The sequence below is a fragment of the Mustela nigripes genome, chromosome 16 (assembly GCF_022355385.1).
Source record: "Mustela nigripes isolate SB6536 chromosome 16, MUSNIG.SB6536, whole genome shotgun sequence".
In the NCBI taxonomy this organism is placed as follows: Eukaryota; Metazoa; Chordata; class Mammalia; order Carnivora; family Mustelidae; genus Mustela; species Mustela nigripes.
Genome location: NC_081572.1, coordinates 57,829,095 through 57,843,480, shown reverse-complemented (window position 1 = coordinate 57,843,480; position 14,386 = coordinate 57,829,095). Strand labels below are relative to the sequence as shown.

General features: G+C 57.4%; 2 protein-coding genes across 6 annotated transcripts in view; one reads left to right on the top strand and one right to left on the bottom strand.

Annotated features, from left to right (window-relative positions):
- Positions 1-2,670, bottom strand: part of TP53 (tumor protein p53) — a 19,314-nt gene extending 16,644 nt beyond the window's left edge. For 2 of the 5 annotated variants that reach the window (XR_009400314.1, XR_009400313.1), the window contains exon 1: positions 2,492-2,667. The gene's annotated coding sequence lies outside the window, so the exon portion shown is untranslated. Of the gene's footprint in view, positions 1-2,491 lie in introns of all 5 variants that reach the window. The other 3 variants (XM_059379540.1, XM_059379539.1, XM_059379541.1) reach the window with 3 other exon arrangements.
- Positions 2,671-3,699: 1,029 nt separating this feature from the next.
- WRAP53 (WD repeat containing antisense to TP53) lies at positions 3,700-13,653 on the top strand. Its single transcript, XM_059379537.1, has 10 exons — positions 3,700-4,192; positions 4,348-4,446; positions 4,707-4,818; positions 11,301-11,389; positions 11,632-11,722; positions 11,830-11,962; positions 12,515-12,723; positions 12,935-13,038; positions 13,165-13,299; positions 13,388-13,653. Exons 1-10 carry the CDS (start codon positions 3,792-3,794, stop codon positions 13,632-13,634), a joined length of 1,620 nt encoding a protein of 539 aa, XP_059235520.1. The 5' UTR covers positions 3,700-3,791; the 3' UTR covers positions 13,635-13,653.
- Positions 13,654-14,386: the final 733 nt, after the last annotated feature.

Sequence of the window (14,386 nt, the reverse complement as noted above, 5' to 3'; positions counted from 1 at the left end):
CAGGGGCGCCTGGGTGGCTCAGTGGGTTAAGCCTCTACCTTCGGCTCAGGTCATGATCCCAGGGGCCTGGGATCGAGTCCCGCATAGGGCTCTCTGCTCAGCAGGGAGCCTGCTTCTCTTCATCTCTCTCTCTGTCTGTCTCTCTGCCTATTTGTGATCTCTCTCTCTGTCAAATAAATAAATAAAATCTTAAAAAAAAAATTGGGGGAAAGATTTGAAGAGCTTTTTCCATGATGACATAGGAATGGCCAATAAGCACGTGGAAACTGCTCCCAGCTAAGAGGATTGCAGGTTAAAACCACAATGATGGGGCACCTGGGTGGCTCAGTGGGTTAAGCCTCTGCCCTCAGGTTGGGTCAGGGTCTCAGGGTCCTGGGATCGAGCCCAGCATCAGGCTCTCTGCTCAGCAGGGAGCCTGCTCCCCCGCCCCCAACCTCTGTCTGCCTCTCTGCCTACTTGTGATCTGTCATATAAATAAATAAAATATTAAAAAACCCAAAACCCCACAAAGATGCACCACATTAGAAAGACCGACAAACCAAATGTGAGGAAGGATGGCTCTTGCTGGTGAGAATGGAACACAACCACTGCGAAACATGAGAATTTAAAACATGAAGTTTAGGTCTCCACTCCTACCTAGCAATTCCATGCCCAAGCAGTTATCCAAAAAACAAACAAAACAAACAAAAACAAAACATGAAAACATAGGACTATGAAGAGCATTGTACAGGAATATTCATAGCAGCTTTATTCGAAATAACCCCAAACAGGAAACCACTCAAATGGTCACCGAAAGGAGAACGGATAAACGATCCACGCTTTAGTCCTGCGATGAGATGTGCTAATACAAAGGACCAAGAACACCGACACACGACGGATACGTTCAGGGACACGGAGGGACGTCGCAGGCGCGGGTGCTGCCCACCAGAAGCCTACGCCAGGGAGCACAGAAGGCGTGGGTCCATTTACACGACGCTCTCCAACGGGCAAAACCGGTGACGGAACTCAAAGTAAAGCCGAGGGTCTGCGGCTGACTGGGGAGAAGCACGAGCACCTTCTCAGGGGCGATGAAAACTCTTATTTTGATAGGCTGGGAGTGAGTTGCCAAAACTCGTCTAATTGCAGTGAGTGTAAATGCGGCCTCGATTTCGGAGCGAGCTGCACACACGCGGCGCGCGCACAGGCGGGCACGAAGCAGGTGCGCGGCAGGTGCCCAGGTGAGTGGGCGCAGGCTGGAAGCACCGCGCGGGGAAGAACGCACGCGCGGGAGGCCGGACCCCCCGCCCCTCCGGCTCCCTCCGGCTCCCTCCGGCTCTCTCCGGCTCCGCTCGGCTCGGCGGGCCCCGCCCCCTCCAGGCCCGCCCCTTCCGCCCCCACGACGTTCGCGCTGCGTCGGAAATCGGAATGGCAGAACCCGCGAGCCGGATGCCGGAGACCGTGTCTCGGCCACAGACAAACGGCGCGTCGTCGCACTGTCATAGTCAAGTGTCAAACGCACCCGCTCTCGAAAACCCCCGGGGCCTGCCGTCGGCGCGCTGAGAGCCCCCTCCCTCGCAGTGGTCGCGTCCGCGCGGCGGAGCCGGCGCGGTGGAGCGCACCATTCACAGAGGGGGAGGGACCGAGGTTGGCGTCCAAACAGACACTCCCTCCCGCCCCAGACTGACAGCGGAGTGGTCCTGCGAGGGGGAAAAAAGTGGAGGAGGGGGCGAGCGGCCCCGTCCGCGCGGAAGCGGAGACCAGCTCCGTGACATCTTCTCTGTTTCCCCGCAGTCGGGGGACAGTGAGCCGCTCCGGAAAAAAGAAACCGGAAGCGCTGCGGCGCAGGCAGGAGTGTAGAGGTGCAGCCGCACAATAACGAGGCTCGCGGGCCTCCCAGGCTGGGCCGTGTCCCGGGTTGCGCGGGCAGGCCTCGCGTGGGTCACTTCCCACTCCCGCGACGGACGGTCCGGCCGGGTTTTCTCCGTCCGGCGGAGCCGGGGCCGGCGGGGAAGCCCCCTCTGGGAAGGACAAAGGTCCGGAAGTTGGGGGACCTCCGCAGCTCGGGCTTCCAGCATCGGCCCCCGAATAACCACGGCGGAATGGAGCTCGGGGTTCCACCAGAAGGCGGGGGGCTCGACAATCCGAGGCCACGGGTCCCCGGGATCCCGAGATCCGAAAATCTTAGATCCTGATGCTTTGTGCGTCTTGTTTCAGGGCTTCCCGCACCCAGCTCTGGGAGGGGTGGGGCGGCGAGGCACCTCTTAGGCCGCTGCAGGTTCCACTGTCCTGTCCAGCCGCGAGTCCGGCTGGTCCTAACATCCCCATCACTGCCACCCAGGCCTCCCCGCACTGCATTCCTAGACTGCTGCCGCCAGCCAAAGCTCCAGCCCCCCAGAGCGCTACGTCCCCAGTGCCCCACCCCCAGCCCCCCACGACTCTCCCGAGCTGAAAACACACGGAGCCGAGAGCCGGTGACTCAGAGGGGACTCATCTGGCTCAGTCAGGAGCTTACCCGAACCTCGGGGGAGCGTGTCACCGTCCCGGGAAGCACGCTCCGAGGCCGGACGCCCGGTGACCCCGGAGCCCAGCGGCTACCTGCGCCCAGGATCGTGGCTCTGGACTTTTGGGAGGCTCAAAACTTTTAGCGCCAGTCGGAGCACATGGGAGGGGAAAATCCCAATCCCAGCAACCCCCGCGAGGCTCCTGGCACAAAGCTGGACAGTCGCCATGACAAGTAAGGGCAAGCCGCTCGCCGGCGGGCGGAGGCGGTAGGAATGTAATCCGAGAGGAGGGCGGGGACACAGTCGGGCTTCGTGCAAGGCCGGTGCTGTCGCCGCTCGACGTTGCGGGTGGGGAAGTTCGGCAGGCCGGAGCTGCGAGCGCAGAGTTGGTGGACACCATTTTAGAAGACTCCTGCCGCCGTGTCACACGCGAAGGTGGAAGGAAGAGGGTCCTCTGCACTTGTCATTCCTCTTCCGGCAGCTAAAACGTCACCTGTTAAGAAGGACTTCCTCAGTATCCGAATCCAGCGAGTTCCTTCAGATGCTCTGCATCACCCCATCCTGCTGACTTTCCCTCACAGCCCCAACCTTTCTCCGCAAAGATTTCTCCTCGCCTTGAACTCACAGCAGCATGAGCCTTAGGGGCAGAGACCTTGCCTCCCATCGTATCCATTGTTGTCTCTCCCAGTGCTAGTGCAGGACTGGGATCAAGGATGGGCTCCCTAATAAACACCGAACGAATGAATGGAAAGAGATCGAAGTCAGGAATTTGGTGGCATGATAAGCAAAAGAGGGTCAAAACCTGTAAAATCAGACACAGCGCTCGCGCCCTCTGCCGGTGAGGGAGGCAGTGGGTGCTTTAAGAGTGCGCGATCGAGACGGCAGGGGGAGCTCAGACACTTCTCGACGAGGCAGAAGCTCTCGGACTACAACACCCGGCAGCCACCAGGGGCCCTGCGGCTCAATGGGAACGATCCTGCGTGACCTGTTGCGTGCCTGCCCCGCCCCTCCCGTGGGTCGCCCGCGAAATGTGATCGGGGATGCGGAGGGCCAATGGAAAGGTGGAGCCAAGTCCCGCGAGAGCGAGCGGTTCTCGGCGACCGGCGGGGCTGAGGGACTCTGTGCTTGCGGTCTAGCCGCGTTCACCGGTCGGGCTCTTCTCCCGGGGGTCTGCCGCGCCCTCCCCGAAGAAGGCAGAAGGCCCCGCGGGTTCTCAGGTTTGCGTCCGGGAACCGGGCGAACTTCGGGGCGCTGTGGGTCCAGTGGGACGAGGGTTGCGGCCGAGGCCGGCGCCCGCGCTTCCTTGGCAGCATGAGCGCGCCCGAGGCGCCCGGGTTGGCCGCGGACTGCCTTGCTGCGGACCAGGCCCCCGCTCCGGCCTCCCTGGCCGACGGAAGTACGGATCCCGCCCTGCTGCCGCCACCGCCCCCCGTGGACGGTGACGATCCCCCCGCCGGGGACGATCCGCCGCGCCAGTCCCCGGATCTCGCGGCTGGTTCCCAGGAGGCGGGGGCGGGCGGCTCTGCTTCTTCCTCCCCCGCCCCGGAGGTGGGCCTCGCTGCTCCTCGGGAGTTGAGCCCTCGAATCGAGGAGCCCGAACTTTGCGAAGACGTGAGCCTTCCTGCAGAAGAGGCGAACGCGCCAGAGTCGGGGCCGGGGGAGGCCGGGGAAGGCATGTCTGAGGACCCCGCCCCGGAGGACGAGGGATACCCGTAAGTGGGGATGGGGGCCGTTGTGGCCGGAGGAGATCGGGAGTGGGAGATGCGTGGAAGTGCGCCACTCGTTCTTGGCCCCACTTGTGCAGGCCCGCTTCCTCCTTGCTTGCCGACCGCCTTCTTATCGTCCCCCTTCCCCATCTTCCTTCTAGCACTTGGAACTACAGCTTTTCCCAGCTACCTCGGTTTCTCAGTGGTTCCTGGTCAGAGTTCAGCACCCAACCCGAGAACTTCTTGAAAGGCTGCAAGTGGTAAGTTAGGATAATGGGCCTGGGAGATAACCGTGCTCAGTATTTTCGCCATAAAATAAAAATCCCAGTTATCTGGGAGAAGAAGTAAGAGGTCTTCTTGCACTGAGCTTACATTTCATGTAGGGTTTTGTGTCTTCTGCTTTCCTCAAGGCCTTGCGTGGGGTGGGAGGCTTACCTGCGGCAGGCATAGGCTAAGTCTTAGCCCTGCGCTTGGAAAATAGAGCCCAGTCCAGCTTTCTAACTTTTCCCTGTTCCTACAGGGCCCCTGATGGTTCCTGCATCTTGACCAATAGTGCTGATAACGTCCTGCGGATTTATAATCTGCCCCCTGAGCTGTACAGTGAGGGTGAGCAGCTGGAACATTCGGAGATGGTAAGGGTAGGAGCTACCTGTGCCCTCTCACTGGGGGCTGCACATTTCAGTCCCTCATGTGGGTGGAGAAAGTTGTATCACGTGATTGCTGTTCACACACAGGACGTTTTTGCATGAGTGTACGCAGGCGGCATTTCCTGTCCAGGATGTGCAGGTGTTTATAGAGGCATCCAGTTTTCCTTTAGTCGGGAATACATGCTTTCTGGATGAGAGTAGGAGCTTTCTCAGGGCGGCGTTTCAGTGACTTAGGTGTTTATTGAATGACCACCGACATGTCAGTTAGTGTGCCGCTGGGATAAAGGGCTGAAGGTGGCAGATGAAGAGCTGGCTTGCTTTCTTATGGGGAGCTCGATGACACAGGCACAAACCGATAAAGAACAAGGTTCATCCCGCATCATGATACATGTCGTGGAGGAAAGAAACGGGATGAGGAGGGACTGGCTAGAGGAGATCATTTTAGGTACAGTGGTTAGGAAGGAGCCCTCAGAAGAAGAGATGTTTGAGCTGAGATGTGAGAGATGGTGGGATGAGTCACGTGGAGGGCTGTAGAAGGAGCCTTGCAGGAAGAGGCAGTGGCATTACAGAGACCCAGAATGGGACAGGAGCTTTGTGTGTTCAGGGAACAGAAAGGAAGCCGGCATGTGTGGACTGAGGCCAGCGAGGGGGGAAGTGAGGATGGATGCCGTGACCCATGCTGTGTTGCATCTGGTGGGTCGGCCGTTTGGAGTTGGGAAACCGGAGGAGAGTTTTAAAACAGAAGAGCAGAATGATGGTGGAAGTTTAAAGAAGAGGTTATGGTGAGCAAAACTGAATGTGTCTGTCACGGTCTGAGTGAGAAGCAGTGGTGGCAGGAGAAATGGCGAGGCGTGAATGGATCCGAGGTGTGTTTTGTAGGACGTGGAGGTGCGGGGCGGGGGAAGCAGTCAAGGGTCCAGGTGTTTGCAGCTGGGTAGGTCGTGGCACAATTTCCCAGGAGGAAACAGATAGGAAGAGGTATGGGGGCAAGTCAGGGGTCCTTAGATCTGTGAAATGTGAAGCTGAGGGAGACATTGGGGTTGGGGGTGTAGTTTGGGAAGTGGAGTCGCATGTGGATGGTACCTGGTGTTTTGTGAACGGATCCAGTCTGGAGTGTAGCTGGGGATAGAGGGGACTAGCAAAGCCCCAAGCACTCCAGCAGACGGAGTGGAGGGCAGCAGGGGCGGCAGAAGCAGACACAAAGAGTCAGGTTTCATGTTGTTGGGGCTGAGACACATTGAGAGAATGACCCAAGAAGACAGTGACCTTGGCAAGAACACGTTCCAAGGAGTGACGGTGGCAGAAGCTGAGTAGGATGCGGGGAAGAGAAGGTGGAGACGATTCTTTGGAAGGTTTTCTTGTGGAAGGGAGTTGAGAAGTGGAATGGTGACCAGAGGAATATGAGGCCAAAGAAGGGCTAACAGGGTGCTTCCGCAGGGTCAGGAATAAGCCGGGAAACGGAGGAATTGGTGCTGGGAGGGTCGGGGAACAGGTCCCTGAGGGGCAGGCTGAGGACCTTGTTAGATGCAGTCCTCCCCTGGAGTAGGAAGAGAGGCAGCTCGCTGGTGGTTGGAGGATTTCCACATCTCCTCTCGCTTGGCTTCTGGGCGCAACATAAAGGGAGGTTATCAGTTGAAGGAAGCGGGTGCATGGGGTAGCGGTGAAGGTGTGAATGATTGGTCCCGGGGAGGCAGAGATCTGAGGCAGCAAGGAACGTGGTAGCGTGACTGTTCTGTGCTCAGTGCCCCCTGGAAATTTGCTGCCACTCATCTAAAGTGAGGCCCCATGGCTGCATCGTGCACCTGTCTCTCCGCAGCCGGTGAATGGGCTTATTTTCTCGGTTGATAAAGTGAGGATGGGTGTCGTGGCGCCCAGCTCATGGGGTAGCTGGGGGAATTAAAGGAACTAACATAACGTGGACGAACCGGGGCCTGTTTTATATTCAGTAAATGCTAGTCATCGGTATTAGTTGAGTCAGGCCTGGAATAAGGGGCTTGTCGGGCTGGGCTTGACGGCAGAGAAGGACGGGGGTCCTGAGAACCTCCACGGGACAGGCTGTGAAGCTGGTTGTCTCGAATGTAAAGCAGGGCAGGAAATGGACTGGAAATGCGCTCTTGATGAAGCAGAATAATTGTGGTGGAAACAGAGCAAGTCAGCTGGGTGGGTGGGAGATGGTAGAGGCAGAGGCTGGGGTGTGACGGGGTGGGGGGCACTCAGCTGTGGGAGTGGCGGCCGATGACAAGGGAAGGCGAGCCACTGGGAGAGAGCAGTGTTGGAGGGACCCACTCGTTTTTTCGATGATTCCTTTGGTGAACATATTTCTGTGGAGCTCATCCTATGTGCCGGGCCCTGTTTCAGGTGCTCGGATTAGTCAGGAAAACGTACACACACAAGTCCCCGTCCTCTTTGTGTGATAGCTAATAACCTAGCACAGGGAATAGGGAATAAAGAAGTGACCAAGTAAGTGGTTTACTTGGCAGGTGCCGTGAAGGAAAATAAAGTGAGCAGGGGGACTGGGCCGCAGACTGCAAATTTTAAAAAGCACGGTTGGGAAAGATCTCACTGTTAAGGTGACTTTTGAGCAGAAACGTGAAGGAAGGGAGGGAGGGAACTGAGCTGACATCGGGGGTAGAACACACTGGGCACAGAGAGGGCTGAGCTCTCAGGTCGCAGTGGGAGTGAACATCACCGTGGGAGTGAATGTCACCGAGAGCCTTGGAAATCTGTGGGGAGGGAGGCAGGGAGCGGGTCCCACCTCCCTGCACTTGCCCGAGGTTCCTGAAGCAGAAACCAGTGGGGTCTCGGGGCCAGACAGGTGTGCTGGGCTCTCCCGCAAGAGCCCAGAAGCGGGGCTGTTGAGAAGAGCGTCTGGAAATGTGGCCAGCTGGGAATGGATCGCACCAGCCGGTTTACGAGGAACGGGAATGCTGGAAGGGGAGAAAGCCGTAGTCATCAGCCATTGCTCTACAGAAGTCAGCCCTTACCTTTACCTGTCCGTTTTTTCCAAGCTTGTACTCCTCGGAAGCATTCTCCAAGGTCGTGAGCCTGTAGACGGTGGTTGTATAGCTGCTGCTTTATTTCTTAACAGTTGTGTCCCAAGTGGTCTCCACGGTTCGTGTCCCCGTGTCTGATGCTGTGCTGGGGGCCTTGGAGCAGTCATTCCTGTACCCAGACAGTCGGGTTTCCAGGAGTTTTGTATCATAAATTGTCCAGTGGCCACCTTCGCGTGTTTTGATGGAGATTTTTGTCATAAGAGAGATCTTAAGAGCAAGAAAGACCTCGGGTTGGTAGTGTCGGTATTTGCATTGTGTCCTGCACTGTTATTGTGAACATCCAGGCCTGTCACAACTCCACTTCTGGAGAATCCACTGGCTGGGTCTACAAGCTCAGTGTGTGCAAATGGACAGTTAGCAGGCGGGGACAATGGGGGAGGCCCAGTTGGAGTGTTTCCTAATACCCCTTTCTTCTTCCCAACATAGTCTCCTAATTCCTCTCCTCCTGTCTTTGACTTTTCACAGAGCTTTCTGGAACTCCCATTGCTAACTCCCCGGCCTCGGCCCTGAGTGTCTCCCTACCGTGGAGATCTCACCCGAGGCCTTCACTCCCTCTAACCTTACCCAGGGGAGACCCCACATCCTCTGTGCCCCGTATATCTCAGGTTCAGGGAGGGGGGCTGTCCTCGTTCCTAGAAGCCATGCTTAGACCATCATGCCCTCTCTTTGTAAAGACTTTTCCTTCGAGGCTTACGTTGTCTGAGTCTCCTTCATCCACCAGGGATAGGGGCACCTTATGGTTCTCCTGTATACCCCAAGTCTTTCCACCATATTGGGGACTTGGGGTATCCAAACCAGAAGGCCAGGTCTCATGCTTTAATCTTCCTTTTCCCTGACCCCGACCTCCAGTTAATGGCCAGATTCCATTGAGCCCCCCCACTTCCGCCCCGAGCTTTTGGATCCATCTGCTTCTGCACACGCTACTGCCCCTGCTTTAATTCAGGTCTTATTATCGGGGCCTTATGTTACTGGAACAGTTTCCTGTCTTCGCTCATTAAGACGTTTGGTGCGGACTGCTGATGATACACTAGGTGCTGGGGAGACGGGTGAGCCAGACAGGATCCTTACTTCCTCAGACGGGTATGGTGCGGTGTGAGGGGCATGGAGGGCTGTAGGAACCCGGAGCGGAGCAGCTTACTCTGCTGAGGGGTTAGGGAGGGCCTCCCCGTGGAAGAAGCATCTAAGAGACCAGAAGGGTGATTAGGATTCAACCAGAAGGAGTTGTTGAGGGAGCTGAAGGGAGAACATTCCAGACCTGGATGCGAGTGAAAGTCTGCAGATGAGGGTGAGTTGGCACCTTCTGGGGACTGGGAGTTAAAACGGGAGGGAAATTTTAAAGGAGTGAGTCTGGAGGGATGAGCCGTGAGAGGGGACCAGGGGGTTGTCCCCTGGTAAGGTGGTTGGGGCTCGCGCTGAGAGTATGCGGGCTCGCTAAACATTATAAGCAGGAGTGTGTTGCTGGACAGATTTCCAGCTTAGCAAGGTCTCTGGGGCCTGCAGCTGGCTGCAGCGTGGAGCAGCCTGGAATACTTGCCTTGTTGTTGTGGTGACACTGGCAGGATGGCAGCGGTTGGGCCTGGCACTGGGAGGGAGCGCACACGTTCAGGAGAGCCCCGGGAGGCGGGCCTGGCAGGGCTCATGTCCCCAGCAGCCCCATGAGCGGGGCTCATGTCCCGGTCGCAGACAGGCTGGACCAGGAGGGGAAAGGGAGTGAAGAGGTTGGGGTCAAGGCTGGTGCTCAGATGGGAGGCTTAGACGTCTGGCTGCGGAGCCCAGGGGGAGCGGAAGGTTCAAGGAAGCGGGAGCCCGGTCCCTTCCAGATGAGCTGAGTTCCACGGGACGCCCAGCAGCAGGCAGCCCCGGTTTGCCAATGGGTTCTTCGGCTGGAGTGCATCCTAGCGGAAGGGACGACGTGTACGCCACAGAGCTGGCCTCGCACGCGTGCTCTGGGACCCTCCGGGCACGCCCACTGGAATACGGAGACACCGGTGACCATCAGCAGAGGAGGGCAGTGAGCGCACTGCTGTCCCGCGGCGGAGGGGCCTAAGTTAGAGCTCACATGGCACTGTGGTGACATCTCCGGGTCGCAAAGGGAGGTCACCCATCTGGCACCGTGGGCACTGAACGGAAAGGCGTCCAAGACAATGGTGTTTGGGGTGTTTTTTGTATGAATGTATTTTTTCTTAAAGATTTATTATTTGTGGGTGCCTGGGTGGCTCAGTGGGTTGGGCTGCTGCCTTTGGCTCGGGTCATGATCTCAGGGTCCTGGGATCGAGTCCCGCATCGGGCTCTCTGCTCAGCGGGGAGCCTGCTTCCCTCTCTCTCTCTCTGCCTGCATCTCCGTCTGCTTGTGATTTCTCTCTGTCAAATAAATAAATAGGATCTTTAAAAAAAAAAAAAAAAAAAAAAAAGATTTATTATTTGTTAGAGTGAGTGAATGACCGTGTGTGTGCAAAGGGAAAGAGATTAAACAGACTCCACGCTGACCTTGGAGCCCAACACAGGGCTCGATCCCGGGACCCTGAGATCGTGACCTGAGCCCAAATCCAGAGTTGAACACTTAACCCAAAGAGCCATGAGGCGCCCCAGTAAGAACGTATTTTTAAAGAGATATATGAGAATGACAAATTTGTTTATCTCTGAGGGCACGTTTCCTTGGGAAGAAGTTTTAACTGTTATATTTTACTTTATTAGCTGATTGAAGGAGTCACAAGAGTTTTTGAAAAATTCTTCTTTGCTGGGCAGCCCTCTCTGGTCCCCTCTCTCTTCAGGGGTTTTGTACCATCGCTCCATAAACTTTGTTTTGCAGTCTTATCAAAAAAGCCCCCAAAACAAAACAAAAAAAAAAACCTTTGCATGTTTGGACCACTTAATACTTTTTTTTTTTTTTTAAGACTTTTTTTTATTTATTTGACAGAGATCACAAATAGGGAGAGAGGCAGGCAGGGAGAGAGAGGAGGAAGCAGGCTCCCTGCTGAGCAGAGAGCCCAATGTGGGGCTCAATCTCAGGACCCTGGGATCATGACTTAAGCTGAAGGCAGAGGCTTTAACCCTCTGAGCCACGAAGGCACCCCAAACCACTTAATAATTTTTTTAAGGATCGGGTGGGATCTAGTAGGTGCTCAGGAAGCATATCAATAGTTGGTTCTTGGTCTTTGTGTGGGGATATTCTTTGCTTCTAAGTGTATAAAAAGCAAAACGATAAGCCTGTGGGCCTTTTGGCAGCCCACATCTGACCTCAAGGTCTAAGCTGACCCTCGGACACAGAGATCAGGATTCTGTTCTTCCTGTTAACCCCATTTGCCTTGTGCCTGGTCAAGTGCCGACAGCGCCACTCTGTCCTGACCCTGCTAGAGGCGTGACTCTGCCCCCTTTTCCTGCCAGTGACCCAGGCATCCCTGCATCTCTGCGCAGGCTCCTGTCCTCCGCATGGTGGAAGGTGACACCATCTATGATTATTGTTGGTTTTCTCTGATGTCTTCCGCCGAGCCAGACACTTCCTAGTAAGTGACATGCTTTGCTGCCCCCTGCCTTCCCTTCCCTTCCCGTCCCGTACCCCCCTGTACCCCCCCGTCCCGCCTCCCTTTCAAGGGGACCCTCTACTGAGAGGGAACTATGGGCCGCTAGGGGTTTCTAGGGGAGAACAGCCTGGTTACCCTTGAGATGCGAGCGGAGAGGGCCGGTCAGTTGGCTTCCTCCCCTTCCTTTGACAGTACCGGGACCTCAGTGTCCGTGTCTCTCTCAGCGTGGCCAGCAGCAGCCGGGAGAACCCCATTCACATCTGGGATGCATTCACCGGAGAGCTCCGGGCTTCCTTTCGGGCCTACAACCACCTGGTAGGGAGCTCCCCACCCAGGCCCAGGGCTCAGCTTGGCCCCACTTTCCCTCCATGGGGACAGTGGAGGCTTTGCTGGGCCTGTTTGCAGTGCTTTCCTGCCCGTAGGATGAGCTGACGGCCGCTCACTCGCTCTGTTTCTCCCCGGACGGCTCTCAGCTCTTCTGTGGCTTCAACAGGGCTGTGCGTGTCTTTTCCACGGCCCGGCCCGGCCGTGACTGCGAGGTCCGAGCCACGTTTGGTAAGCATCTGTACCTCCCAGGGGAGGAGGAAGAAGGGCACTGCCCCATCCAGAGGGCCCTTGTGCGAGCCAGGGGACCAGGTGTGGCCCATCCTCTTCTGGACAGCCCAGGGAGGCAGGCTGTACTCAGTGCACAGAGGAGAAAGCAGGTTAGGGAGCAGGTGGAACCTTCCCAGGGTCAAGCTGCGAGGTAAGGAGCTGCTTCCCTCCAGAGCCCAGGTCCTGTCGGCCATGTACCTTTCACTGTCCAAAATCTTGGTACATCTAGGAAATTGGCAGTGAAGCGGATTCGTTTTCCTGTAAGCCTTCAGCTTTCCATTCCTCCAAGAAGACACAGATTTGAGAAGGAAGAAAGAAGTCTTGAGCGTTTAGGTCCTTTGTGGGGATAGAAGGAGCTGGGGAGCCTCAGAGGTCTTTATCCTGCTGTGACAAACGGGACAGGGGAGGCATTGATTCTGGGCTCACGGGACAGGAGACTGAGTGCGCCTCTGATTAGCTTGGTTAGTGTCAGCAGTCCTGCCCTCTGCCCAGCTTCGTTCCTTCCCTCTGTAGCCAAAAAACAGGGCCAGAGTGGAATCATCTCCTGCATAGCCTTCAGCGCCGTGCAGCCCCTCTACGCCTGTGGCTCCTATGGCCGCTCCCTGGGTCTGTATGCCAGTGATGACGGCTCCCCTCTTGCCTTGCTGGGAGGACACCAGGGAGGTGTCACTCACCTCTGCTTTCACCCCGATGGCAACCGCTTCTTTTCTGGAGCCCGCAAGGTAGGGGTCACACCCTGCGAGTCCAGAGAGGGTGCACAGAAGGCAGGGGTGGGGATGTCGTCTGTGTTGTGCTGGGGGACAGCTGTGGGAAAAAATTCAACCCAAGCTAAGGGAGCATCTGTAAACCTTGTGGGAAGCAGGGATGTCTTAAGCAGGGGAGGGGTGGGCTGGGGAGGGCCAGACTGCAGGTCCCTGTGCTCTGTGTCTCCAGGACTCCGAGCTGCTGTGCTGGGACCTTCGGCAGCCCAGTCACCCACTGTGGTCCCTGAGTCGAGAGGTGGCCACCAATCAGCGCATCTACTTTGATCTGGATCCGTGAGTGACTGGGTCCTGCCTGCCTGGGGTCCCAGTGCCCTTGGGATGCCAGAGCCCCTGGATGTGACGGGTCTCTACTCCAGGGGTTGTGAGGAGTCCATGTCACCAAGCGTCTGTCTTCCCCAGGACGGGGCAGTTCTTAGTGAGCGGCAGCACTAATGGGGCTGTGTCTGTGTGGGACACTAGCGGGGCTGGACCGGACGGGAAGCCTGAGCCAGTGCTGAGTTTTCTGCCCCAGAAGGACTGCACGAACGGAGTGAGGTGATCCACCACCATGGACCTTGGGGCTGGGGGTGAGGAGGGCGGCGGGTTGCTGACGCACCCCTGCCCTCCTTGTCTCTTCCTGCAGCCTGCACCCCAGCCTGCCGCTGCTGGCCACTGCCTCAGGTCAGCGTGTGTTTCCGGAGCCGGTGGAGAGCGAGGACGAAGGGGAGCAGGAGGTGGACCTTCCCCTGCTTTCCATGCGCCACGTCCACCTTGAATGTCAGCTTCAGCTCTGGTGGTGTGGGGGGGGCCCGGGCACCGGGGTGGTCGATGCTCACCAGGGCAAGAAGGGCCAGGGAGGGACCCAGGAATCTGGGGGCGAGTTTCTGTAAAAAAAGGTTTTATACAGTACGTGAGCCTTTGTGTCTTTTTTTTGGGAGGCGCATGATGGAGATGGGGCTGGGAGGAGTACCATTGGGCTCCCCTGTCCAGTAGCACAAGGGGCTGGCATATCGTTCCCCAAACCAGGGTTGAGAGGTGGGACTAGGCGCGAGCCAATGGGACTGCCGAGCTCGGTGTGAAGTCAAGGGAGCGGGGGTGGGGCTCCTTGCCATTGACTGGCGGGTTGCTAGGCGACTCGGTAAACTGAAGGGGGGAACCTGTTTGAAATCTCACTCCCAAGGTGGGGGCGGCAGGGGTCAGGGTGAGCGTGGCTGAGCAGGAGTGGCAGGCGCTGTGTGTCAGACTGCTGGGTGTGACTGCGTGAGACCGTGCAGACGGTGACAGACAAGACATTCGCTCCCTCGCGCTCCACACTAGCCGCCACCACCCAGCAGCAGAGGGACCATTACTCAGCTCTGGGGGAAGGGGAGCGGGAGCGCCCGCCTCTCCTCCCCTGGACTCCCCCAGGAGGCAGGCGACTGAGTAGCCAGAGTCAAGGGCACACACGAGGGAGTAAAGGTGCCCAGAAGCCACAGACGTCACATTCCGTATTCCCGCTAGACGCGGGGCCCGGGCGGGAGCGGCTCAGTCGGCAGCTGTCACCGGTCCTGTGTGTCTCCATTTATCTGCGCGCTTTGGGGGTGGGGGGCGACTGTGTTATTTCGGGCAGTGGCCGCTCCCCACCCCCAGCCTCGCGGAGCAC